Raw genomic sequence first — 25,209 nt, forward strand, 5'->3', positions numbered from 1 at the left:
AGGGCTTGCGGCGGGGGAAACCGGGAGGAGGACCCGCGGGCGTCGGAGGAGGGGGCAGGGGTGGGAGGCGGATGGGTTTCAGAAGGAATTGCGCGCGACTTTTTGGCTTTTCGCTCCTTATGTTTAGTTTGGCATCTTGTGTGCCCTTTTGGATGATTTTGTTCTTGATATTTATGAAAATAAGACCTCCGGGTTATCTTTCCGTAAGTATGATGGCAATTTCAGAATTGTTCCCTGTGGCCACTGACCTCAGAACGGTGTCGTTAGTTGAGATTTTGGGTTTACCTCCATGCGTACGTGTCTCCTCTTGCCATGAGGCAGTTACTTTTGATGAAAAATGACACAGCATTCCTAGCATTGCATGCTGCACTCATTTTAATGGAGATTTTCGTCATTGGCTTTTAAGGCATTAGGTTTGGGTTAATGATTTAAATCAAGTTGAAGAGAGATAACTCAGTTGATTCCATTTAAACTGTTGTCCAGGCTGGAGTGCAGTGGCACGACCTCGGCTCACTGCAGCCTCCGCCTCCCAGGTTTCAGCGATTCTCCTGCCTCACCCTCCCGAGGAGCTGGGATTACAGGTTTGCGCCACCACGCGCAGCTAATATTTGCATTTTTAGCGGAGTTTCACCATGTTGGCCAGGCTGGTCTCCAACTCCTGACCTCAGGTAATCCGCCCACCATGGCCTCCCAATATTCGGGGATTACAGGAGTAAGCCACCATGCCTGGCCTCATTTCGTTTTAATGGAGAAAAGAGCTACCCTTTAAAAGTCTCTTACAATTAATGTCAAAACCCAGGAACTAAAGTATGTCCACCAATATGTCACACACTTATCCTGAGTGATTTTAGGAAACTTGAGTATTTCGCAGATTTAGTTTTGAATTAGATCAAACTGTGAAAACTTCTCCTTTCCTTCCCCAGCCCTCTCATAACTTCGTAACTTTCCAACATATTCACCCAAAATTAAGGGCTTTCGATTAAGTTGATTTTTTAAATTTCGTATTGATTTTTCCTAATACATAGGTGTTTTAGAAAATACGGATAAGCAAAAAGGAAAAGACCTCATTACCCCTGAGTTATCACTCTGAACAGCTTGATGCGTTCCCTTCAAGATTTTTTCCACCTATGTATATATGTATAAATGTATTACAATGATATGAAATAATGGGTATTACTGTAACATTAGTGTTTTAATATCTAATCAACACTGTTTCTCATTAATCTACAATTATATTATGGCTGGCTGGTGTTCCATAATTCATTTCCCTAGTGTTGGGAATGCTATGCCCCCACCCTCTTTTTCATTTTGTATTTGCTATTATAAATTATGTTGCACTGAGCTGAGATCTGCAAATTAACTGGATAGAGAGTGGAGAGCAGAGTATTCTAAAGATGTGGAGACAGCATGATGCTGAGAATGAGAAACCCAAAGAGGCTCTTGCTGCTGACGTATAGACAGGGGGGATGGAAATGTATGTAGGGGCCGGACTATGCAGTCCTCACAGGCTACATGATTTGTGTTGTTATCCTAAGCCCATTGGAAATATGTAAAAGTTCAAGTAGGGGGCTCTGTGAACTGACTGGTGTTTTACAAAGATCCATGGCTGTGGTGTACAGCAGGAATCCAAAATCTATGGTCCCTGGCTAAATTCTGTCTGCCATTCTTTGATACAGCCTGAGAACACTTTTTACATTTTCAAGTAGTTTTTTTAAGTCAAAAGAATAATATTTTCTGATGTGAAAAATTACATGAAAATCATCTCAATGCTATAAAGTTTTATTGGAACACAGTCACACTGTTTGCACATTATCTATGTTACAACTGCTAAAGTTGAGTATTTGTGACAGAGACCGTCTAGCCTGCCAAGGCTAACTATATACTATCTGGGCCTTTACAGAAAACGTTTGCTGATCCCTTGCATAGAGGGTGCTTGGGGGAAAGGCACGCATGGGTGTGAACATGTTCTCTCCTCCTGCATCCATTTACTGCCCTTCTCTGTGCCCCAGGGACTGACATGACTCAGACATGCCCTCCAGCTTCAGGTTCTGTTTAGTCAATAGAAGAGGGAGAGAATGGGATACTTCTATCTCAGCACATTTGGCTGATCCATTGGCCCCCTACATACTTGGGGGAGCCCCTGGAGTTCCAGTTCTCTCACACTCTAATAAAACGTCCTTCCCTTTGTCCCTTCAGTCTTAGGGGTGATAATGGTTTGCTAGTCCTTGGGTGCCTCAACCCCCTTGTTGTTTTCCTTGTCCATTCTGTAAACCTTTTAATTATATTCAAATTTTATATTGTCTTCTGTTTCCTGTGAGGACCAGACTGATAGGAAGTCCAGATGAAATATATTGGTAGCTGGGAAGGGATGAGGGGATCTAAGGGAGGTGGTGGTGAGGGAATATGAAGAGAACGTATTTGAGAGATGCATAGGAGGTAAAATGGAGAGGACTTGCTGTCAGAGTTGGAAACTAAGGCAAAGGGGAGGTATTTGTTGACCCTGGTTTTTGGGTTTTGTATCTTGGCGGGTGGTGGGGGAGATCCACATTTAGGAAGGAAGCTTGTGAACTCATTTCTCTCCAACATTTCAGTTTGAAAAAAATGCAAACCAGGAAAGTCATTTTTGGATGTTAAATTAGGGAGTACTTTGGAGTCATCCAAGAAAAGTTAGCTACTGGATAGTTGAGTCTGGAGCTTGGCAAAGACGTGTGGGCTGCAGTACATCTTTCTGAGTTGTCTGTGGCTTCAGAAGTTGCTCTATGTTACTTCCTCAGGAAAACCTCTCTATCCTGCCCCTGCAAACTAGCTGGGTGCTCCATACTACTATGTAGTAGCATCATTTCTCATAGTTACAAACTTGTGATTAGTTATGTAATGTCTGTCTTGCTAAGTAGAATTTAATCTCTATGAAAGCAGGGACCTCACCTTGTTCAGAGCAGTGTCCCCAGTGCCTAGCCCAATCCCTTGCACATGGTAGGAATTTCTTAATTATTTGTTGAATAAATCAGTGAATCAACCATTGTTTAAACTGCTTTGGTGCATCAGGGCTGACAGCTACTTGAATGTCTGAAACTCAGGATTATCCAGGACTAGCCCTTTGAGCCTAGTCTGGAGATTTAGTCCCTCTAGTAACATGGATACACAACTCTGCTTATCTATCCAGTCTTTCATAATTCAGCACGTTGGACCAATGACTTTGCCAATTGACTCACCTCTGAAGTGTGAAGGTCTCTCTATTCAGGTTTGACCATGTTCCAGTTTATAGGAAATGACCAAAGTTGAAAGTATATGAAGATCTAAACTAAAAACACAGATTTATGGCCAGGATCTAAGATTCAAAAAGTAAGAGGCTATGGATAAGAAGCCACATGTTGTGGGCATGAACTCAGTTCTGCTTGGAAAGATCTGAGGGCGTGTGCTGCTGCCTTTCCCCAAGCCACTTAGTGCTCTTTGGGGCTATTTTGAACCTAGAGATTCTTGGCCTTTTGAGATAATATACAACTTTGAGAAATTGCTGAAAGCTTTGTAATTTTTTCTTCAGAAAAATGCTAATGAGCACATTTTGGAAACATAGTTATATATATGTTATCAGAGGCGTTCAGGAGCCTCTCCATGGATTGCAGGTTAAGATTCCTATTTTAACCTAATTTGAAACCAGCCTTCCACACTGGGGTGTCCAGCTACTTCTGTTGCAGGGCGCTGGTGATCCTGGAAGTTGTCAATTAACGAGGGATGGTAGGTCCCTGGTGAAAGAGCATCAAGGAGACGAAGGGCATGGAGCATAGACAAAATGGAATTGAGACATAATCTTTGCATTTCCCACTGAAGCTTATGTATCTGCAGTGTTCACTTTAATCAAAATAGCTTAATTTAGCAAAGAAAGAGCCCACTGTGTTTGCTTTATAAAATCCTGATTTTATTGCTTCCTGAAAATTTTTTTAAAGGAGAAATACAAACCATGTGTTACAAGGGCCTTCATTTGACAGTTTAACTGGGGTCACTCTAGGACTCTATGGATATTGCTGATTATGATAGGAAAGCCAGTGGGATGGGTCTGACAAGGATCTGTTGGCAGCAAGGATCAAGAGACCCCCTTTGGAATGATCTTGTCACAAGGAAGAAATGTTTGGGGACAATGTGCCATGTTTGTGGGTCAGGTGTAAATTTTAATACAGCACAATGACAGTCATTTATTGCCCTACAGACCCTGAAGACTTGTGCCTGACCCAAAGAGAAACATTAATAGCGATTAAAATGTTAAAACTTTGTTTTATTAAAATATCTGTAAGGCAGTGTAGCAGATGTGGGTGGCTTCTTATTGTGAACATCTATGTCTTCCTGCCTGAGAGCTTTTTTTCTGGAGCAAAAGGAGCAAGCTGAGGCAAGCTGGAAAGGCAGAACATTAATGCCCCTGGAAGAAGCCCTCAGTCAGTGACAGGTGGGGATTATCCAGTGATCGATGATTAGCTTCCTCACCCCTTTGATTACGATAACTCTGAGATGTGTTCTGTGTTGCCTTCCAGAGTTCCTCAGCAGTATTGGGATACGGGGGTAACTTGCTGGATAACACACCATTTATTGGCTTTCTTCCCATCACTATGTCTTATTCTTCCTATCCATGTTCAACTGTTCCTGATATCGCCTTCTAAATAAACTATTTGCATGTAATTCTCTGTCCCAGGGATTATTTTAGGTGGGGGGAGGTGAGGGGGTTGGAGGAATCCATATCTAGACAGGCACTGAGGATATATACAAGGCATCATAGGTTTGGATTCAGATTCTTTCAGATCTGGATTCAGATTCTTTCTCACCAGTGACTCTGAACAACTTAATTTATCTAAGATTGTTTCTTAGAGATGACACTGACTTCATAATGGAGACAATGACTTCATAAGGTCATATTGTAAGGAACAATTTGAGAATGTATATAAAGCACTGTACCCAGTGCCTTACACATGGTAAGTGCTTAATAAATGTGGGCCGTTATCATTAATACAGTGTTTGTAATATGGTTAATACAACATAACCCAGAGGGCAAAGCACAAAGCTGTTTTCCATCCTTGGCATGACTGCAGGTTGATTTGGCAGGTGTGCTATAAATAAGCCGTCCCTGGTGAGCAGCTGTGGCATAGCAATATCAATAGCTTGGAGCAAGCATTGCCAGGGCAGGAGAGGAGGAAGATGGTGCACACCAAAGTGGTGGCTTAAAAGAAGAGCAATTGGCATTGCAACAATGGTATTGCCAATTGTGCTTAGTCTTGATAAGCACAGATAGCTGCAGCACCAATAGCTTCATGTCTTGTGTCCAGTATACAGTTTGTTGGAATTGTATTAGCCTCACTTTTGAGTGATTGTGTTCAAGGCTACCAGGACTTAGTTTCTAATTTCAACCTGTTTTCCCAAATGTACAAAGGACTCTTTTGCTTTTGTTACATTTATGAACCTAATTTGTTATTTTAAGGTCTTTCAAATTGGACTGTCCCTTCTGTCCCCCTTCATTCCCTATTTGCAGACAAGACAATATGTCAGTTCTTTAGCCACAGTGAAAGAGAAACTGAGAGACACCAAGAATCCGAGGCAGGTTAAAGGATTTCACTCATTCTCTAATCCTGATTAATTACAGTGCCAGGTTTCACCTGTAGTGCTTCAGCCTTCTCAAACAGCCTCAGGTTCCAGAGCAAATAGAAATGATGGGCCACTTTGGCTAGGAAGGTAGACAGCCAGTAGGATTAGTTATTGCCCATCCCCTGCAGGTGCAGCCCAGCGCTGTGGGGGAAGAGTTTGTTTCACTCCCTTTTATTGTTTCACTATAGTCAGAAATCGAGGACCATGGTAACATCCAATCACAATCTCCGCTTACCTTTAGACACTAATAAACAAATTTCTCCTCAATTGATATAGAGACATATATGCATATAACATAACATGATTTTTTAAGCAAAAGCAACTTTTAAGAGGGGACAGTATTACAAATAGAAGGAACTGACTCCGGACAGTTCTTGGCATACCTGACATTAAGAACCATAATCACAGCCTATTAATCTCATCTGTTTCCTTTGAGGAAAGAAAATCTTTAAGACATTGTCAGAAGGTCTTAGGCTCATGTAGGGGATTTTCTCCGGTGGGTTCCATGACATCTGTATATGGTTTCAGAAAAGTCCATTGACACTGACACTTTCTGGAATACTGTTAGTTCTTCTCAAAGCCATTTGCATGAAAGTGATTTATGTTCATGTCTTGTCTTAGCATTAGACTGTGAGCTCCCTGAAGGCAGAATTCAGATATTATTTATTTCTATGTGCTAAGAAGCCTGCAGAGTTCCTGGAATATTGCCAGGTTTAGCAAAAAACAAAACATGTTTGTTGTGTGTCTGAAATTCAAATTTAACTGAATGTCCTGTATTTTTTCTGGCAAGCCTATTCTTGGCAGATAGCTAACCTCAATAAACATTGATGAGTGAGAGGATGAATGAATGACTAGCACAGTACCAACAAATGGAGAAATAAACTGGTAAAAAACTTCAATTGGCCACATAAAGGACACTCATCGAAATGATGCCTAACAATCACAGAACATCACACTGTGTCTGGTTAACATCCTACCTTTTAAAGTCTGACTGTCTGGCTTTGATTGGAGATGCATTTTCTATCCATGCTTTGTCAGCCACTTTTACTCAGTGTCCATGTGGGAGGAATACTAATCTCCTGGTAATGAAGGAGTTTTGTTCCAACAATTTCACATCTTAATTCCGTACATTTCTGATTTCATGTTTGTTTAATTGTTTATTCATGTGTACCAGTTACACAAGAAAATTGATTTTGGAGGGTATATGTGTTTCAGTCATTCTGAAGTACAATCATCTCTGTATCTTCCTTTAAAATTGTCAAAATTGTGCTCTTACTCCAGCCGAACCCTAGGGTTTTGGGTAAAGTCATTCACTGTGATGATACCATCAGGACCAATTCTGTTTGGAAAAAGGTTTATCTGCAGTTAGTTCATTGACAGTTAACCTTACGAAAGACAATATACAAACAACTCTCTCATTTCAAATTCTACTGTTGATCCTTTTTCTCTTAACTTTGTTTTTCTCTGAGTCAGGCTCTGGCTCTGTTGTCCAGGCTGGAGTAAGTGGTGCAATCTTGGCTCACTGCAACCTCCACCTCCTGGGCTCAAGCCATCCTCCCAATTAAATGGTACAGGCACACCCAGCTAATTTTTGTATTTTTAGTAAAGATGGGGTTTCACCATATTGCTCAGGCTGGTCTTGAACTCCTGAGCTCAAGCCATCCACCCAACCTAGAATTACACGTGTGAGCCACCATGCCCGGCCTCTTTTTCTCTTAACCCTGACTGCCTGCTCCTCCACCTGTTCCTCCTCCTCCACTTTTGTTCGACTGGTCATAGCTAAGAGTGAGTCAGAGTTACTAGGGGTGCTTATAAAGACGCAGATTCCTAGACCCCACCCCTAGAGTTTATGATTCCATATATCCAGGGTGTAGCCTGCGATTCTGCATTTCTTTTTTTTTTTTTTTTTTTTTTTTGAGACGGAGTTTCGCTCTTGTTACCCAGGCTGGAGTGCAATGGCGCGATCTCGGCTCACCGCACCCTCCGCCTCCTGGGTTCAGGCAATTCCCCTGCCTCAGCCTCCTGAGTAGCTGGGATTACAGGCACGTGCCACCATGCCCAGCTAATTTTTTGTATTTTTAGTAGAGACGGGGTTTCACCATGTTGACCACGTTGGTCTCGATCTCTTGACCTCGTGATCCACCCGCCTCGGCCTCCCAAAGTGCTGGGATTACAGGCTTGAGCCACCGCGCCCGGCAGATTCTGCATTTCTAACATATTCTCGGGTGCTGCTGCTGTCACTACTGCTAGTCTCAGCAGCACTCAAATAATTATTGTCCTATATAATTCTTTTCTTCCTTCTTCTCCTTCCCTTTCCCCTTTTCTTTCAGATCCATGTTTCATGTTCCTCACAATTCTTTTCTGTTCCCAGAGCAGTATACTATAATAATCTCACTCTATCTTGGCCCACTAGATTTGTTTTCCCAGTATTCTTTTGCCTCCACTTGGTAAAAGTTCACTTACATTTCCTGTTCAATGTAGCTTAGCATCCTGCTAACGTGTGATGCAGAGATCTCCCCATCCACTTCGGCAATATACATGTAAAGAAATTGGAACGTGCTGAAAGGTATCCGGGGCGGCTCATGGTCACATGATAAGACCTCACACACTATCTTGAGAGTTTTGGTAATGGTCTATAAAAGTTAGATAAAATGAGGAGAAAGTTATTCTTCCAGGCAATATTCCTGAGATCTGCTTAGATACAAGAAAGAAAACAAAAATATTGCTCTTATAAAATGAGGTGAGAATGATTTAAGATTCTAGAAAGCTTGAAATTTTTATAATCAAATGTCATTAATTCATTCTAAAAAATATTAAATATTGGGTATCTTTATTTTTTTCTCTCTTTTCTTTGTTGGAAGACTACTCAAGGAATTAAATTTATAAATTCCTAAGTGCTTTAAGATATTTGTTACTTTAGTCCGAATAACCTCTCTAAAGGAGGGAAGTTGATTTGCATTCTATATAATTAGAATTATTTCTTATTCCCTCCAATCTTATTTCTAAAGGGCTGAGATAAATAGACTAGCCTATATACTCCAAGAAGATACTTCTGGCAATGCCACAGTAGAGGAGAAGAAGGTAAGAAAGAGTAGGGTAATTTCCCCAGGAAGATAGAGTCCCAGGAAGATACTAGAAAAATAGTCTTGAACATCAGGATAAATGTTCTTCTAAAACATACGGGTCAATCTAAATAGAATCACCTAGTGCTTTATTTTATATTACATAATACTAACCATTTTATTGCTGGGGGAATATTGGTAGACAGTGAGTGCAAGGAATTTTAATGGAAGGGTTACTACAGAAGCAACCCCTCCTTACAATAAACCTTGAACATTAAAGGATCATGCTCAGAACTAATCTCATATCTTTAAATAAACCCAACCCTGGAATAAATTTTACAAGTGAAAGAGTTGTTTGGGCCGGGCGCGGTGGCTCAAGCCTGTAATCCCAGCACTTTGGGAGGCCGAGGCGGGTGGATCACGAGGTCGAGAGATCAAGACCATCCTGGTCAACATGGTGAAACCCTGTCTCTACTAAAAATACAAAAAATTAGCTGGGCATGGTGGCATGTGCCTGTAATCCCAGCTACTCAGGAGGCTGAGGCAGGAGAATTGCCTGAACCCAGGAGGCGGAGGTTGCGGTGAGCCGAGATCGCGCCATTGCACTCCAGCCTGGGTAACAAGAGCGAAACTCCGTCTCAAAAAAAAAAAAAAAAAAAAAGAGTTGTGAAATGAAGGTCAGCATATAGATCTTGGTGGTTTACTGAAACTGAAGATGTACAGATCATCCTGACACATTCTTCCAGGGATCAGTGAAAGAGCAGCCCTGAGTGGTGACTCAGGTGTGACTGGGTGAATGAAAAAGCAGCTGCTGTATCTTCCCACATGAGTTGTTTAAGCCACAAAGTCATGGCAGCCTTAATAAACTAACATAGGTGCTTTCCCAACCCTAAACATCATCTGTTATTGATTATTCAAACAACAAACCTTCAAATTCTATTTATCTCATAAGATTTTTAAATATTTTTAAAGATTTAATAAATGGATGAGTGGATAAATCACTCTTTAGAATGGAGCTATGTAGTAAACTGACATATATCTAAAATAAACACATCTTCATTCTCTTGCACAATATTGTTTTGGGATCAACTTCACAGAGGTAGTCTTTAAGCATCTTGCGAGCTTCATTTTCAGTCACAAGTGAAAGCCTTGAAATGTGAATCATTTGCTAGCAAAATATATCATTCCTTCCAGTGAACATGATTACTTGCTATATATGTGATCTCTTCCTTTTTAATCAGTTCAGTGGAATAGGAGGTGGCATAGACCAGTCCAGAGGAAGGAGTGCTGAAGGGAAGAGGAATACGGGTCTGCCTGCCATTGCATTCTGAATAATGTCTATTAGACCCAGAGAGTTCAAGTTGGAGTAAATGTGCCTATTACCTGTCAGAGTAAAAATTCCTGCCACTAGACTCTTCTACAAGGAACAAACTGGCTTTTCTTTTTTTTTTTTTTTTTTTTTTTTTGAGATGGAGTTTCGCTCTTGTTACCCAGGCTGGAGTGCAATGGCGCGATCTCGGCTCACCGCAACCTCCGCCTCCTGGGTTCAGGCAATTCTCCTGTCTCAGCCTCCTGAGTAGCTGGGATTACAGGCATGTGCCACCATGCCCAGCTAATTTTTTTGTATCTTTAGTAGAGACGGGGTTTCACCATGTTGACCAGGATGGTCTCGATCTCTCGACCTTGTGATCCACCCGCCTCGGCCTCCCAAAGTGCTGGGATTACAGGCTTGAGCCACCGTGCCCGGCCTTACAAACTGGCTTTTCTAGGTGGCATAAAGATCCTGTCTTGCTGTTGAATTGGCAAAGGAAAGAGAAATTCTGGGTTTGCCTCTAAGAATATATGAATTGACTAGGAGGCAAGGTCTCCACCAGATGGTGACCCCGACTTAGTCTCAGCTATAACAAAATACCTTAGACTGGGTAATGTATAAACAACAGAGATTTATTGCTCACAGTTTTGGAGTCTGGGAAGTCCAGGACCAAGGTGCCAGCAGATTTGCTGCCTAGTGAGGGCCTGTTCCTCATGAATGATGCTTTCTATGTGTCCTCACTTGGTGGAGGGGGGAACTTTTATAAAGGCACTAATCCCATTCATGCGGCTCCACCCTCATGACCTAATCAACTCCCAGAGGCCCTACTTTTAAGGCCATCACCTTGGAAGTTGAGATTTCAACATATGAATTTTGGGGGGACACAAACATTCAGACCATACTACTTACCAACCCCACATTTAAGACCCCAGAAACAGTCCAATGTGATGCAAATTAATATAATGATTACTGGTTTCATAGGGCACCCTTTATTTACAGACTTAATTTCCAGGCTGACTTTAATTGTAGGGGTTCTTTTTTTTTTTAAATGGAGTTTCACTCTTGTTGCCAAGGCTGGAGTACAATGGCATGATCTTGGCTCACTGCAACTTCTACCTCCCAGGTTCATGTGATTCTCCTGCCTCAACCTCCCAAGTAGCTGGGATTACAGGCATGCACTACCACACCTGGCTAATTTTTTGTATTTTTAGTAGAGATGGGGTTTCTCCATGTTGGTCAGGCTGGTCTCGAATTCCCGACCTCAGGTGATCAACCCGCCTCGACCTCCCAAAGTGCTGGGTTTTTTTTTTTCTTTTTTCGAGACGGAGTTTCGCTCTTGTTACCCAGGCTGGAGTGCAATGGCGCGATCTCGGCTCACCGCAACCTCCGCCTCCTGGGTTCAGGCAATTCTCCTGCCTCAGCCTCCTGAGTAGCTGGGATTACAGGCACGCGCCACCATGCCCAGCTAATTTTTTGTATTTTTAGTAGAGACGGGGTTTCACCATGTTGACCAGGTTGGTCTCGATCTCTCGACCTTGTGATCCACCCGCCTCGGCCTCCCAAAGTACTGGGATTACAGGCTTGAGCCACCGCGCCCGGCCTCCAAAGTGCTGGGAATACAGGCATGAGCCACCATGCTCGGCCACTTCTAGGGGTTCTTTGGCATGGGGATGATGAGGAGCAAAGTCAGGTATCTCATGGCCTCTTAGAATTGGAGGAGCTCACTGTTATTAAGAGGTAGGCCTGAAGGTATCTCAGAGGAAGCAGAGAAGCAGGAATAGAATCACAGAATGTCAGCGGTAGAAGAACCTCATGTAACATTTAATCCCACCTCCCTCCCTGTTTTAGAAGAAAAGTAAAAAGATACAATTCACCTCATGGTTTCCCCTCTCCAGTTTGGGAGACAGTTACATCAGAGGAAACCTAGCATCTACACCGTGGGCTAAGCAGAGGGAGGGTTGGAAATTGACTTTCCAAAGTCACTCTTTGTTACTGTGAGGTATGAGGTTAAGGGAAGGACTCAGACACATCACTAACAGTTGAGGGCTGTGAAGTAACCACCAGAGCCAGGGAACAGATAGGTGAGCCTGGCAGAGACTCAAGGAGGCCCTGAACACCACTGAGAACTGAAATGAGCAGTGGGGGAGGCATCGTCAGATTTTCACCAATCTGGCAGATACGACACCAAACACTTAAGCTGCAAGCAGCCAGTGACCAGACAGATGGGCATTGCCATGGAGACCAGAGATGCCAGAGAAGACTGAGGATGTGGGAAACCCTTCACTTGACTGCTCTGTGGTCCTAGAGTCACCTCTCTCTGTCTACATTCAGCTGCCATCTTGGAGAAGAGAGCACGGTGAAGAAAAACCTGAGACACCGGGAAATTTACCTTTAGGCTTTTTCAGTTACTGCATTAGACTAAAGTTTCAGGACTGGACTGAATTTATTTATTTTCTTATTTGACCCTTTATGCGTGAGGTAGACCAAGAAGATCAGAATTAACTACAGATAAAACTTTCAAGGTACATTTCCCCCAAAACGTCTCCAAATGTGGTGTGTAAAAATCTGTAACCCTATGAGAATTTAATAAAATAAATCCACTTTCTTATCTTCCCGTTTGTTGTTTTCTCCAGTCCTGATTGAAAAGTCATAGGCCTCTGCCCTTTACTTTACTTTCCCCCTTGGAGGATAGTGATTTATTCAGTATAAAATGCTATAAATGACAATGAAGGAAAAAAGAACTACAAATGTCCTTTAATTTACTTCTCTCTAAAGAAATGATTATTATGAAGGCTGTAGGGGAATCTATAGGAAAAGTTGGGGTACAATATTTCCGCTAAGTTTTCTCAGAAACAAAACTGTCAAATATGCATTCCACGCATATTTGAGAAGAACAAGATGATGTTTAGAAATGCTGAATGATTCGAACTACCTTTTCATACCATTTGGTTTTGGTGGAGGCAGTTACTCTCTCAAAAATCTTCAAACTTGAGCCGGGCGCGGTGGCTCAAGCCTGTAATCCCAGCACTTTGGGAGGCCGAGGCAGGTGGATCACGAGGTCAAGAGATCGAGACCATCCTGGTCAACATGGTGAAACCCCGTCTCTACTAAAAATACAAAAAACTAGCTGGGCATGGTGGTGCGTGCCTGTAATCCCAGCTACTTAGGAGGCTGAGGCAGGAGAATTGCCTGAGCCCAGGAGGCGGAGGTTGCGGTGAGCCGAGATCGCGCCATTGCACTCCAGCCTGGGTAACAAGAGCGAAACTCCATCTCAAAAAAAAAAAAAAAAAAAAAAATCTTCAAACTTGTATGTATCTCAGGGATTCTACTAAAAAAACCCGTTTTTGATTCATTTTAAGTGATTTTAACAATGTTTAACAATGGAAGTCCACATATAAGATACTCAAGCTTTAAATATCTATACATATAAACTGATTTCAGTATCTTTTGCTTCAGAACAGTAAAATGTCTTTTCCAATATCAAACGAGTCAAATTTGGAAAAGGCGTGAATCTGTATGAACATCCTGCATGCATGGAGATGTCATGACTAAATTCAGAAATAGTCTCATCTCTCCTGTTTTTGTTTTCTTTTTTTTTTTTTTTTTTTTTTTGAGACGGAGTTTCGCTCTTGTTACCCAGGCTGGAGTGCAATGGCGCGATCTCGGCTCACCGCAACCTCCGCCTCCTGGGTTCAAGCAATTCTCCTGCCTCAGCCTCCTGAGTAGCTGGGATTACAGGCACGTGCCACCATGCCCAGCTAATTTTTTTGTATCTTCAGTAGAGACGGGGTTTCACCATGTTGACCAGGATGGTCTCGATCTCTTGACCTCGTGATCCACCCGCCTCGGCCTCCCAAAGTGCTGGGATTACAGGCTTGAGCCACCGCGCCCGGCTGTTTTTGTTTTCTTATGTCTGAGTTTTGCATCCAATTCTGTCTGTTACACAGTAGCTTTCTATAAGATTGTACTCCTTTTTAAAAAGTGTCTACTGATACATATTCTAGGTGTCTGGAAGTCTTTTTCTATAGCTGGCTCTTGGTTGTCTCTAGCAATATAAATGGAGGGAGTAGAGTTAAAGTAAACCTGAGGGCAATATTCATAAATAATCCAAAACTACACTATAGTCAGCTCTCCCAGAGCCTGATGATAGTGTTTCCCTCTCTCTTTTCCCTGCTTCTGCCTGACGAGCACTGAAATGACCTTGATTTAAAGAGAAGGACAAGCTGAGAAGAGGCATGTTTATCATCAGCTCTGGAGAGTAGACCGTGTATACAGATGCACTGCCCTTCCAGGCCCAGAGGGAGCTTTCCCCTTCAGGAACAAAAAACAGTCAAGCTAACTTACAACTCCCAGAGCGCTGCAAGCGAGGGCTAAAAACTTCAGCCACTCGATCTCCTCCGTGAAGTGACCCACGTTCATCACACTATTAAACAGATCTGTTGGAAGATTCAGCGCCTTCCACATCTGGGCCAGCTCATCTGCGTGGATGATCAGTCTGCCAGCAACCTGCAGGGCAGGGGACAGACACAACACAGAGGATGTAGGAGAAGTTGAGGCAAGACCCTGGGGAACACCCCACCCCCAAGCCAGATCCACATCTCCGAAGGGGCGGGAAGGGGGTGTTAGGAAGGTACAAGATGGCTCTATGTGGCAGTTATCTTTGCAAATCCCAGTGCTGAAATATAATTTATTAATTTTTAAATTTTAGGTGTCAGAATTATGCAAAAGATATATATTTTAATTTATTGTGATGCTTTTATCTGCTATTGTGTTCCTAAATTGTTTTATTCCTTATATGACAGATAGAACAGCCTGAAAACAAAACCAAGGGCTAGAGTGCTTACCTGAGACCACTAATTAATGGTAAAACCAGGACAAGACATAGGTCTCTTTCTTCCCAATTGCGCTGAGTTCTTAGCTCTAGAACTCAAGTGCATCCCTCATGCTTTCCCGGGAATAATATGGTGTATGTGGCTGACCCATGGGGATCTGGTCTGGATGCCTAATGTTGCTTGATCCCAGGTACTTTAGAGCTCTGTCATGTTCACTGCACAAGATACTTAGTGGATAAAGGGAGGGAGGGTGAGTGGTTGCTGGCCACCAATGCAACAAGGGCACAGATGCCCCGATGACGTGCTCCAACACCTTTCCTGACCCTCTGATTCTAGTGAAATACTAAGCCTCTGGGACCAAGGCAGTTAGCCAAGCCAGGCCTAAATCACCCAAAACCTCTCTGTCCTGGATCATAAAGCAGGGTATGGTGATGCTCAACCATATTTCCTGGGGATTGGCCAAACCACAAACTTTCTCAAGCCGGACCCATGCATCCGTTCACCAAGCAGCTCCAAGGATGATGTGGCTGTGAAGAGGCTCGCAGCCTCTCCCTAAAAGCTAAAAGCTATGTCTGGACCTAGGATAGCTGGGGAGCTAAAATATACCCTTCCCCAAACTGTGACTGGCATCATATTTTGGTCGGGATCAGGAAGGGCGACACTGCCGAGTGACTGAGGACCTGCACCTTTATGGAGAGATGGGATTAGCATTGCATTGAACCCCTGTACATTCTGCCAGCTTCAAGGAAATCTGGGATGACCCCACCAACGACTCAGCCTACAGCCTATTTCAAAATTATTCCCATTTCTCTAAGGGAAGATTTACTTTCAGTCCATGGTTTAGTGTATTTTAGGGTGATTCTAAGTGGTCAGCTGACTGTCAGAAGAACAGTGGGCTTTTGTCGGTACCCACCCAGCCTCAACACTGTCCCTGCATTCCCTCAATGCTGCAGCAGGGCCCTTACCCGAGAATGCAGGGTCTTTAACAGCTCAGGTGTTAATTCTGCCCAATTACGCAATCCAACTTGCTCAGACTGCTCTCTCACCGGAGAACTCTTTCCACGGCACAGGCCCTCAAAATAACTATAAGAAAAAAAGTCAGAGAGTAGGAGGAGCATCCTGTACACCAGTGGCCTCTGGCTGTTCTAGCCTGAATATGTTACTTTCCATTTAGGGCATAGAGAGTGCTTTGAGAATACAAAGCTTTGTTCTTCTCTAAGGATGAGGAAGAACCAAAAGTTTGAGTATTCGATTCCTGGGGCATATTAGAGGTCAGGTGTTTTTTTTTTTTTTTTTTTTTTTTTTTTTTTTCAGTCATATCTGAGTGTTTAGAACACACAGATAGATAATATATTACATATGTACATGTAATCTTGGGAAGAGAAGTTGGAAGAGAACTAGAGCAATGTACATATGAAAGGGGAAGACAGCACAGGAATGGTGGCGAGGGCCTGTAATCCGGTGACTCTGGAGCCTGAGGCTGGAGGACCACTTGAGCCCAGGAGTTGGAGGCTGCAGCAAACTGTAATTGTGCCACTACACTCCAGCCTGGGTGACACAGTGAGACCTCCATCTCTGAAGAAACAAAAAAGGAGGGAAGGGGAAGAGATGGAAGTGTCCTAGGGGTGAATCAGGAAGAATTTCTGGCTGGAGATGGTGAGACTTGGGGCTTCAAGAGGGAAGGGAGACAGGGTTGGCAGGGCACTGTGCGAGGCTCAGGAGAGAAGACAAGCCAAAGAAGGTTTGAGACAATCTTAAGTTACGTGGAGCCTGTGAAAGAAAACTGTTTATCTTCCCTCAAAATTTTCAGTCAAATCTGCCTGCTCCTCAATATTTTGTGGAGTGGACTTTGTTTTGGGGCAATGTGGAACAAGTACTGAGTTCTGATTCAAAATTGGCAAAAGATGAAAAGAGGCTGCCTGCAGCAGGGAACGGACATGAGCCGTTGACGTGAGTCACCAGTGCTGTATGGCAGGGTCTGTCTCCATCAAAAGCCTGGTTATTGACTATCCGTGAACCACATACGTTTTGTGTTACCTGCCCTGCCGATGGCTAGTCAGAGGTTTCTTTGTTGAAAATGTGTATGTAGGGAAATTCTTACTTGCAACGAATTAAATACATATTTTGTCTTGGAAATACTTTGTAGAGTTTTATTATCTAAAATGCTACAGGTTTTAAGTAAGTCACGTAAAACCATCTGAGAGGTGCTTTTCATGTCTGGATAGAATGGAGGGGCCCTTAGGTCATGCTCTCCTTTTTCATTGTGGTTAAACTGCAAATAAAGTTTTCATGGATGTCTAAAAATTTATAGCATTGAAACAATATGCAAGCAACGAGGCTACAATAGTGGAATGCCTTCTTACCTCAATGTCACGGACGAAACTAAGCAATGTCGTTTTGTTTACTATAAAACAGAGGCACACGAACAATGAAATGGATTTGAAACTAACGTATAAGATAAAGTCTATCTATCTGATTAGGTCAAAATAAATTAGTCTTCTGATGCTAAAGTTCAATCTTAGAGGCAATATATAAAATTTAGAAAGGAAAACTAAACGGGGCTCATTACTAGGCAAAGCAACCCCCCAGCAATGTTTCTTTTTATGAGACCCATTGGCTTGTTTTCCTTCCAATTGCAAAGCTGCATCCTAATCCAGCCCAGGAACACAACAGCACTGGCTCCAAGACTCTGAAAGGCCCCTCTAAGGTGACATTTTGTGTCTTCTCAAAGGTGTCCACACTTTCTCCCTACCATCTGTGCAGTGCACCCACTCACAGCCTCAGGCTGAGGGCATCTTCGCTTCCCCAACTCACTGGCTTTCTCTCAACAGCCTCCCTTACTCTCCCTTTCCCACTGAAACCCTACTAAGCAGGGAATCATCAAACAGTAAAAACAGTCTGAAAATGGTCCATGAGGTCTAGTGATCTTCCGACTACTGCCTCAAGTCCTGGTTCCCCAGTTTTAAGCAGGCAAGTTTGTCTAAGAAGCAATTTCACAGCTGAGAGGCTTTCTGTGGAAAGCTGCTTCAAGCCTGGCCCGCAGCGATTGCTGTGTAAGTTCCATCCACTGAGCAGCCTCTGGAGGTCCCTCCTGAAAGAAGGCACCCGTGTTTGAGGCACACTGTTTACAGAGACATGCTTGAGGACCTCAGCACTCTGCTTGGCCTTTCTCAGAATGCAACGTGTACTGTGTGGACATCTTGATGTTGGCAGAACAAATCAGTTCAGAGAAACACTAAATATCAATAATTTCCTCCAAGACAAGATACAAAGTGTCTTTGGTTGGATCCAAGTATGAGTTTTAACAGCAGAGGCGGAAGTGTCTCTTAAAAGGAGTGAACTAGCTGTACTTGTCCCACCCAATCCGCCCAGGGCTGTACCTTCCCTTCCCAGGCTGCACTGCTGCCATCCAGTGGTGACAGAATGAAGAAAGGCAGATGAAGCTTTGGAGATTCCAGCCCGTCTTTCCACCGGGACTGGGAAAAGGAGAGCAGGGAGGAGGTGGGTGTGCAGACGCTGGTGTGAAACGGTCATGTAACTCTTGCTGCTTGCCCGAGGACACGGCCTATTGGCCTGGCATCCTACTGCTCAATCTAGCTCGCTTAGAGGAGGCATCCCATCCTCACCCTGTTAGATGTAGTATCTATGTGTGAATTTTAAAGCATCAAAGCAATGCGAGGGCTAAAACCCACAAAGATGATGCCAGTTAGTCCCGACCCTGGCTGCAGCCATGACAACCTCCGCGGTTGTCCAGGACCCTTTCTCCTGGCCGGTCCTCTAAGGGGTGAAGGCGAGAAAGGAGCACCTACTCGACCCCAAACTGGAGGAGGTCCTGCGGCTGCGCCAGGATGGCCGCTCTGGCAAACTTCTTCAGCATTTCCGGCAGCTCCGGCGGGATGCATCTTTGCTCATCTGTCTGAGCCATTTTCTTTTATTTGGAAGGAAAGGAGGATAAAATAATGATTAATTTTAGACTTTGCAAAGTATTAGAAAAATTATAACAGTAATATAACCACTAAATCTGTAGAGAGGAAAAAATGAATTTTTTAAAAACAATAAAAACAACTTCATCAATCAAAAAGGCAAGAAAGGAGCAGAGAAAACATAGGAAAAGGGGACAAATAACACGGTAGAAAATAATGCATACATATCAGTAATCACAATAAAAATAAACGGGCTTAAATGTGCCAGTTAAAATATACGTATAGGTACGCCTGAAAAAACAAAGACACAGAAAGACTCAAGGTAAAAAGGGTATAAATAAGTAAATAATAACCAAAAAAAAAAAGTTAAGGTGACATACTAATACCAGGCAAAAGATACTTTAAGGCAAAATGCACAATTAGGAATAAAGAGGGTCACTACATCATGATGAAAGCTTTAATTGTTAAGACAATAGCAACAGTTCTCAATGAGTAATGCCACAGACATCCCCATGGAGGACTCTCACCATGTAGGTGGAAAAGCAATATATTATTCATGGTGACATATGTGTAATATTACAAAAAAGAGTAAGGAATGATAAATACAAATTCAGAATGGTGGTTACCCCTAGTGGAGGAGGGAGAGGGATGTCATTAGGGAGATACAAGGGTCTCAGGACTAGTAGTAATGTTCTATGTTTTAAGCTGGATGGTTGCTGCCTAGATGTTTGTTTTATTATTTTTATACTTACATCGTGTATTTAATTTTGTAGGTGTGAAATATTTCATAATTTAAAAAGTTACTCTTTTAAGTTGTTTCTGATGACTTTCAACCCATTTTATCTGTCAAAGGGCAGTGCTTTATTTGCTGCACATATGTAAATATATATTCTTTGTATTAGAAATACATAACATTTACCATTTTAACTGTTTTAAATGTATGGTTCAGTGGCATTAAGTACATTCACATTGTTGGGCAACCATGACCACCATCCATCTCCAGACCCTCTTCATCTTCACCAGCTGAAACTCTGTACCCGTTAAGTACTAACTCCCTATTCTCCTTCCCCACAGCTCCTGGCCACCACCATTCTTCTAGCTCCGTGAATTTGACTACTCTATCATATAGAATCATATGACATACAGTATTTGTCCTTTTGTGTGTGGTTTATTTCACTTAGCCCAATGTCTTCAAGGTTCATTCATGTGGTAGCATGTGTCAGGATTTCCTTTTCCTTCTGATCCATCATCAGATGCGTTATCTATTGCACCTCTGGTCCTGAGCTGAGAATTTCTTTGTTCTTAAGGCTGAATGATATTTTGTTAGATGTACCACATTTTATCCATTCATAGATCAATGGACATTTGGATCGTTTCCACCATTTAGCTATTGTGAATAATGCTGCTATGAACATAGGTGTACAAATGTGTTCAAGTCCTTGCTTTAAATCATGTTGGGTATATACACACCCAGAAGTGGAATGGATGGATCATATGGTAATTGTATTTTAAGTTTTTGAGGAACTGCTATACTGTTTTCCACAGTGGCTGCACCATTTTCTGTGTCCATGTATTTTGACAGGATCTTTTAGTTGTTGTGCAATTGTTTAATTTCTCTCCTGGAGTCTCAGATAATCTCATGTAAATGAAAAGATGCCCCAGTCCTAATTAAAGAACCTTCCATGGCAACAATAACAATGTTAACCCTTGGTCGTATAACCTTGCTTATGTATCATGCTAGTAGCCTCTTGAAAGCATGAGTTCTGCATGTTTATTATTTAACAAATAAATAGGTACCTCTTTTGCTTAACTTAGCCATGCTCATATTTCAAAGATTTCCCCCATGTTCACCTCATCGTCTACAATTCTAGAGACACATGGCTCATTTACAGACTGGCATGTAAACTATGTCCCATAAAGTTGCACAACATGATTCCCTGATTTGGAGATCTGGTGTACATACTTGGGGGTCACCTTAGCCCTGTCTTATATAACTATTTATTAAGAGTAAGTGTCATAATACCCTACACCATTTTCATCTTTTACTTGTTCTTCCTACTTCTTCTTCTTTTTTTTTCTTAATGGAGTTTCACTCTGTCACCCAGGCTGGAGTGCGGGGGCATGATCTTGACTCACTGCAATCTCCACCTCCTCACTGCAATCTCCATTCTCCTGCCTCAGCCTCCTGAGTAGCTGAGGCTACAGGTGCATGCTGCCACACCTGGCTAGTTTTTGTATTTTTTAGCAGAGATGAGTTTTCACCGTGTTGGTCAGGCTGGTTGTCCTTCCTACTTCTGATTTCATTATAGCATTCCTGTGATTCAGAGATTCAAAATACACAAACAAGGGCTCTGAGGGGTGAATCCACCATAGTTTCCAATATAGGATTAGGGCTATGTTTCTCTTGAGTTTCCATTACCATTCCTGATGATATTCGACATTGCACTGGCCTTTTCCAAAACAAAACACAGGGCTGCTTTCCTTCATAGCTAGTTATGGCATAACATCCAGAGGGCAGATGAAGCTATAATGAAGAAGCAGAAGCACTCTTGACTGTGAGGCTGGAGTCCAGGATTTTGGCCTTGGGTCTATTTTTGACTAATCATGTGATCCTTAGGAAATCATTAATAAAACCAAAGTGTTTTATTGGAATTGTGCTGAATACTGGGATACCTAAATAAATACCTAAATAAATAAGTCACACACTCTGCTTCATGGAGATCACAGTCTAGTGGAAGAGAGTGACAGGAAAATCAGTAATTCAAATAAGGCATAATAAGTGTCAAAAAACCTACACTAGATATAGAAGAACAGAAGAAAAACTCTTGGATGAGGTATCTAACATCTGGAGGTAGGAGAAGGAGGTCAAAAAATACTTTTCAAAGAGTGGTGATATCTAAACTGAGACCTGGAACAACCCGGTTTGTTCACTGCTGTATTCAAGCACCCAGAAGAGTGCCAGGTACAGGGTAGGTATTCAATAAGCATATGCTTGCTTATGGGAGTAAGGAGAGAATTCCATGTAGCTAGAAGGACTTAGGCAAAGATGTGTGGTTGTCAGAAACATGACGAGTTCAGGGAACTGTAATTACAGAGTTCTAAAGTGGGCAGAGTAGGAGTGGTTGGGCCTAAGGCTGGAAATACAGCTCAAGGCTTGGGCTTTGGAACTTTTTCTTGAAGGCAATGGGGAGCCACTAGAAAATTTAAGCACAAGAGTCACACAGTCAGTGTCAGCTTGAGGTGCCAGTTATCAGTTTTTGCCTCTCAGCTCCAAATTCATCTTGTGTTGCCTCCTATGCAAAAATTGAACTAGGTCCTTTAACATTTTTCCCTTGCCAGCCCCCATAATGGTAAGCTTTGTTAGTACAGGGCACTGGAAGGACTGGAGGAGGAAGAGGTTTCTCTTGGGAATTCAGGTGTGCTCTTCTTGCGAGGATCCAGGAACTTGTAGTTTCTCCCGTGCTGGGATTCTGTAGCACACAGCTTTTCCAGCATCTGGTTCATGCAGTGTGTGATCTCCTGAGTACCCAACTGCTGCAGTACACAGTGGCCAACAGTGCCCCATGGCTAGCAGTGCCCCCGGCACCTCTTGGGAAGCTCTATAGCGGAGTGCTGCCAGTGAGTCACCTTTGTGTGAATGGCTTCTCTGGTGTTTCAGAGAGTAAATTTTGTCTGCCTGGCACCTCAGCAATTTCTCTGCTCCCCAGTCAGCTGTGGCCATTCCCTCTGCACCAAGCTCTGGGAAAGGTTTCCTCCTTGGATTATCTGTCTCAGGGGGAAGGATTGCTCCTTATATCCGTGATTCCTGTATATTTTAGATCTCTCCCGACATAGCAGCCAATCCTTCATTACTCCATTCCTATCATTAGCAATTCTTTATATTGAGCTTGTTAAAATTACTATATGCTCAAAAATTACTGTATGATTTATTTCTCTTTGTCGTACTCTGAAACACACGTTGACTGACAGCTGTATGGATGGGCTGAAGAGAGGGTGGTGAAGCTTCTGGCAGGGAGCCAGGTCAGGAGACTATGGAAGCACTTTTGACAACTCTCAGGAGCTTCACTGCCTTGAAAAGTAGTTGTCATAGAGAGAGATAAAAGAGACAGGTATTTAGGAGATAGGATCTACAGGATTTGGTAACTACAGAGGGAGGAGGAGGAGGATAAGGTGGAGGAGAGGCCGGGCAAGGTGGCTCACGCCTGTAATCCCAGCACTTTGGGAGGCCAAGGCGGGTGGATCATGAGGTCAAGAGATCGAGACCATCCTGGTCAACATGGTGAAACCCCATGTCTACTAAAAATACAAAAAATTAGCTGGGCATGGTGGCACGTGCCTGTAATCCCAGCTACTCAGGAGGCTGAGGCAGGAGAATTGCCTGAACCCGGGAGGCGGAGGTTGCGATGAGCCGAGATCGCGCCATTGCACTCCAGCCTGGGTAACAAGAGCGAAAGTCCGTCTCAAAAAAAGAAAAAGAAAAAGGTGGAGAAGAGAGAGAAGGGGGAGGAGAAGGAGGAGGCAGTAAAGGACAGAAGAGTCTAGAGTGACTATCAGTTTTGAAGCTTGGATGACTGGGTACACGGTAGTGCCACCCTTGTAGAAATGGAAAACATTGAAGGAGGGCCAGGTCAAATTATCCTCCCATGTTCCCATTTACTTTCAGGAGTTCCATGCACTTTTGAATCTCCAAGAGTTGAAATCATAGATTCTTTAAGTTAAAGAGGCACCAAAGCCCAGGTTTTCAGTCTTTGGACAATATGGGCCACTTGTTCACCTCAAAGAAGTGGGAGAAAGGTCCATTCTAAACATTTCTCAATTCTAACATTTCATAAAATTCTTTTCCATTTTTAAAGTTCTTGGGTAGTAGACCTTCTTCAATTATGCAGAGCTCATCCATACCCCCAACCCTTCCAATTCAATAAATTTCCCCTTAAGTGGAACCTACATGCTCCCAATGTAAAATGACAGGCCAACATACACCTGCCAAGTGCTGAAGAATGCAGGTCTTAAAATAGACTATAGTCTTGTTTCTGGAACCTCTCACTTGGTTTTATTGGTATGGGCTAAATCAGCCTTCTGTTTCATAAGTGAAAGGCTTCAGTTACATGAATGAAAGGCTCCAGGCCAGAATTTCAGAGGCAGTTTTTAGGAGCAGCACTTGGAACTAAGCAGCAGGCAACTGCACATCCCTGTTTGGGTTTGGGATGCGGTGGCTCTTGTTTGGAATGCATTCTCCCCCTCTTAACAGGTTAATTCTTCCTTTGGAGGACTGCACAGCCTTCCCTGACCACCCTGTCAGTTCCACTGTACATACCCTATCAGAGCATCACTTACCTATGGTTGGTGTGATTCTTCGAGTAACATGTGCCTCCCCCAGCAAACTCCACGGCAGGAAGGGTCAGTTTTTGCTCACTACACCATCGCGATGTCCAGCCCAGTGCCTGGAACTCAGTGTTCAATAGATACTAGTGAAAATGAACGCGTGATAGCAGTCTGTGAAGTGCTAGCTATGAAATGAATGAGTGGCAGCAGTCTATGAAGTGCTAGGCATGCCCACTGGTCCTCACGACAATTCCCCCAAAGCTATTTCTATATCTGTGTTTCTGATGAATACGCAGAGGTGTGGCTCCTCCGGGAAGGGCTCTGTTTCCAGACTCCTGAGTCTCCCCATCACTGTCCTCCGGTTAAGAAACCGTAGAATAGTATCTGGGTACAAAATGCGCACACAGTTTGGCCGGAAAGCCATAATCACCCCCAGTCACATTCCCTTAAAGCTCTCCTTGCCTTCCCTCCCCCTGCTCTGTGAACAAGGAGAGGCTCAGAATCCAGGGGCGTCGGGCAGGACCCCTCCCTCCCACCCGCTCGGAGCCCTGCCCTGCCTCCACTTCCCCTCCGGGGTGGCTACCTCAGGCTCGCTCCCAAACCGGCTGTCTGGCTTCAGGCGACACCTGGCGCCTCGAGGGAGGGATGTGGGGAGAGATCCAGTGCCGACCACCCTTGGCAGAAGGAGACCAGTAGAAGCTAGGCAGGGAGGGCAACAGCGGCCGGGGGGACGGCAGCGACGGGGTACGACCGCCGGTAGCGTTAGGACCGTTAGCGCTCCGCCTTCTCCTGGCAACCCCCGCGTGGGCTCCGCTGCCAGGTCTCCGGGGGTGCGCCTGTTGTGACGTCACAGAGCCGCCCCGCCCCCTCAGCAGAGGCGCGTTCCCAGGGTCGTCAGAGAGACGCCCCGCCCCCTTCAGCAGAGCCGCCCCGCCCCCTCAGCAGAGGCGCGTTCCCAGGGTCGCGCTAGGTCGCTGCTGGGGAAGCTGAAAGCTGCTTTGGGCTGTGCTGGTAGTGGAAGAACAAGATGGCCTAGAGGGTGAAGGATAGGGCTGGGGGCGTTAGGAAACTCGGGCTGGGGCTTTCGGGGTGGGGCGGAATGTGTAGCCATAGACTGTGCGCTTCTGTAGATG

The 25,209-nt window shown here is 43.6% G+C and overlaps 1 protein-coding gene across 5 annotated transcripts; it reads right to left on the minus strand.

Annotated features, from left to right (window-relative positions):
• Nucleotides 1-3,900: 3,900 nt before the first annotated feature.
• Nucleotides 3,901-24,938, minus strand: LOC141585348 (ropporin-1-like). Of its 5 annotated transcripts, none has more exons than XM_074404196.1 (7): nucleotides 24,660-24,938; nucleotides 24,089-24,195; nucleotides 18,641-18,759; nucleotides 15,797-15,914; nucleotides 14,344-14,505; nucleotides 8,089-8,258; nucleotides 3,901-6,964 (listed from the first exon to the last, which is right to left on the minus strand). In XM_074404196.1, the coding sequence occupies exons 3-7, from the start codon at nucleotides 18,754-18,756 to the stop codon at nucleotides 6,898-6,900; spliced, it is 633 nt and encodes a 210-aa protein (XP_074260297.1). In that variant the 5' UTR covers nucleotides 18,757-18,759; nucleotides 24,089-24,195; nucleotides 24,660-24,938; the 3' UTR covers nucleotides 3,901-6,897. The 5 variants fall into 5 exon arrangements, with proteins under 5 accessions (XP_074260297.1, XP_074260295.1, XP_074260296.1 ...); XM_074404194.1 differs by having other exon boundaries at nucleotides 24,089-24,201; XM_074404195.1 differs by having other exon boundaries at nucleotides 24,089-24,219.
• Between the last annotated feature and the right edge of the window lie 271 nt (nucleotides 24,939-25,209).

The sequence above is a fragment of the Saimiri boliviensis genome, chromosome 8 (genome assembly GCF_048565385.1).
Source record: "Saimiri boliviensis isolate mSaiBol1 chromosome 8, mSaiBol1.pri, whole genome shotgun sequence".
Classification (NCBI taxonomy): Eukaryota; Metazoa; Chordata; class Mammalia; order Primates; family Cebidae; genus Saimiri; species Saimiri boliviensis.

What these genes read in the sequence shown, in the direction of transcription:
- LOC141585348 (XM_074404196.1), bottom strand. Translation starts at nt 18,756, where the DNA reads ATGGCTCAGACAGATGAGCAAAGATGCATCCCGCCGGAGCTGCCGGAA. An exon ending in CTCCTCCAGTTTGGGGTCGA is followed by an intron (nt 15,915 to 18,640) that starts GTAGGTGCTCCT and finishes TTTTTCTTATAG; the next exon opens with TTATTTTGAGGGCCTGTGCC. An exon ending in AGCTACATTGAACAGGAAAT is followed by an intron (nt 6,965 to 8,088) that starts GTAAGTGAACTT and finishes TTTTCCAAACAG; the next exon opens with AATTGGTCCTGATGGTATCA.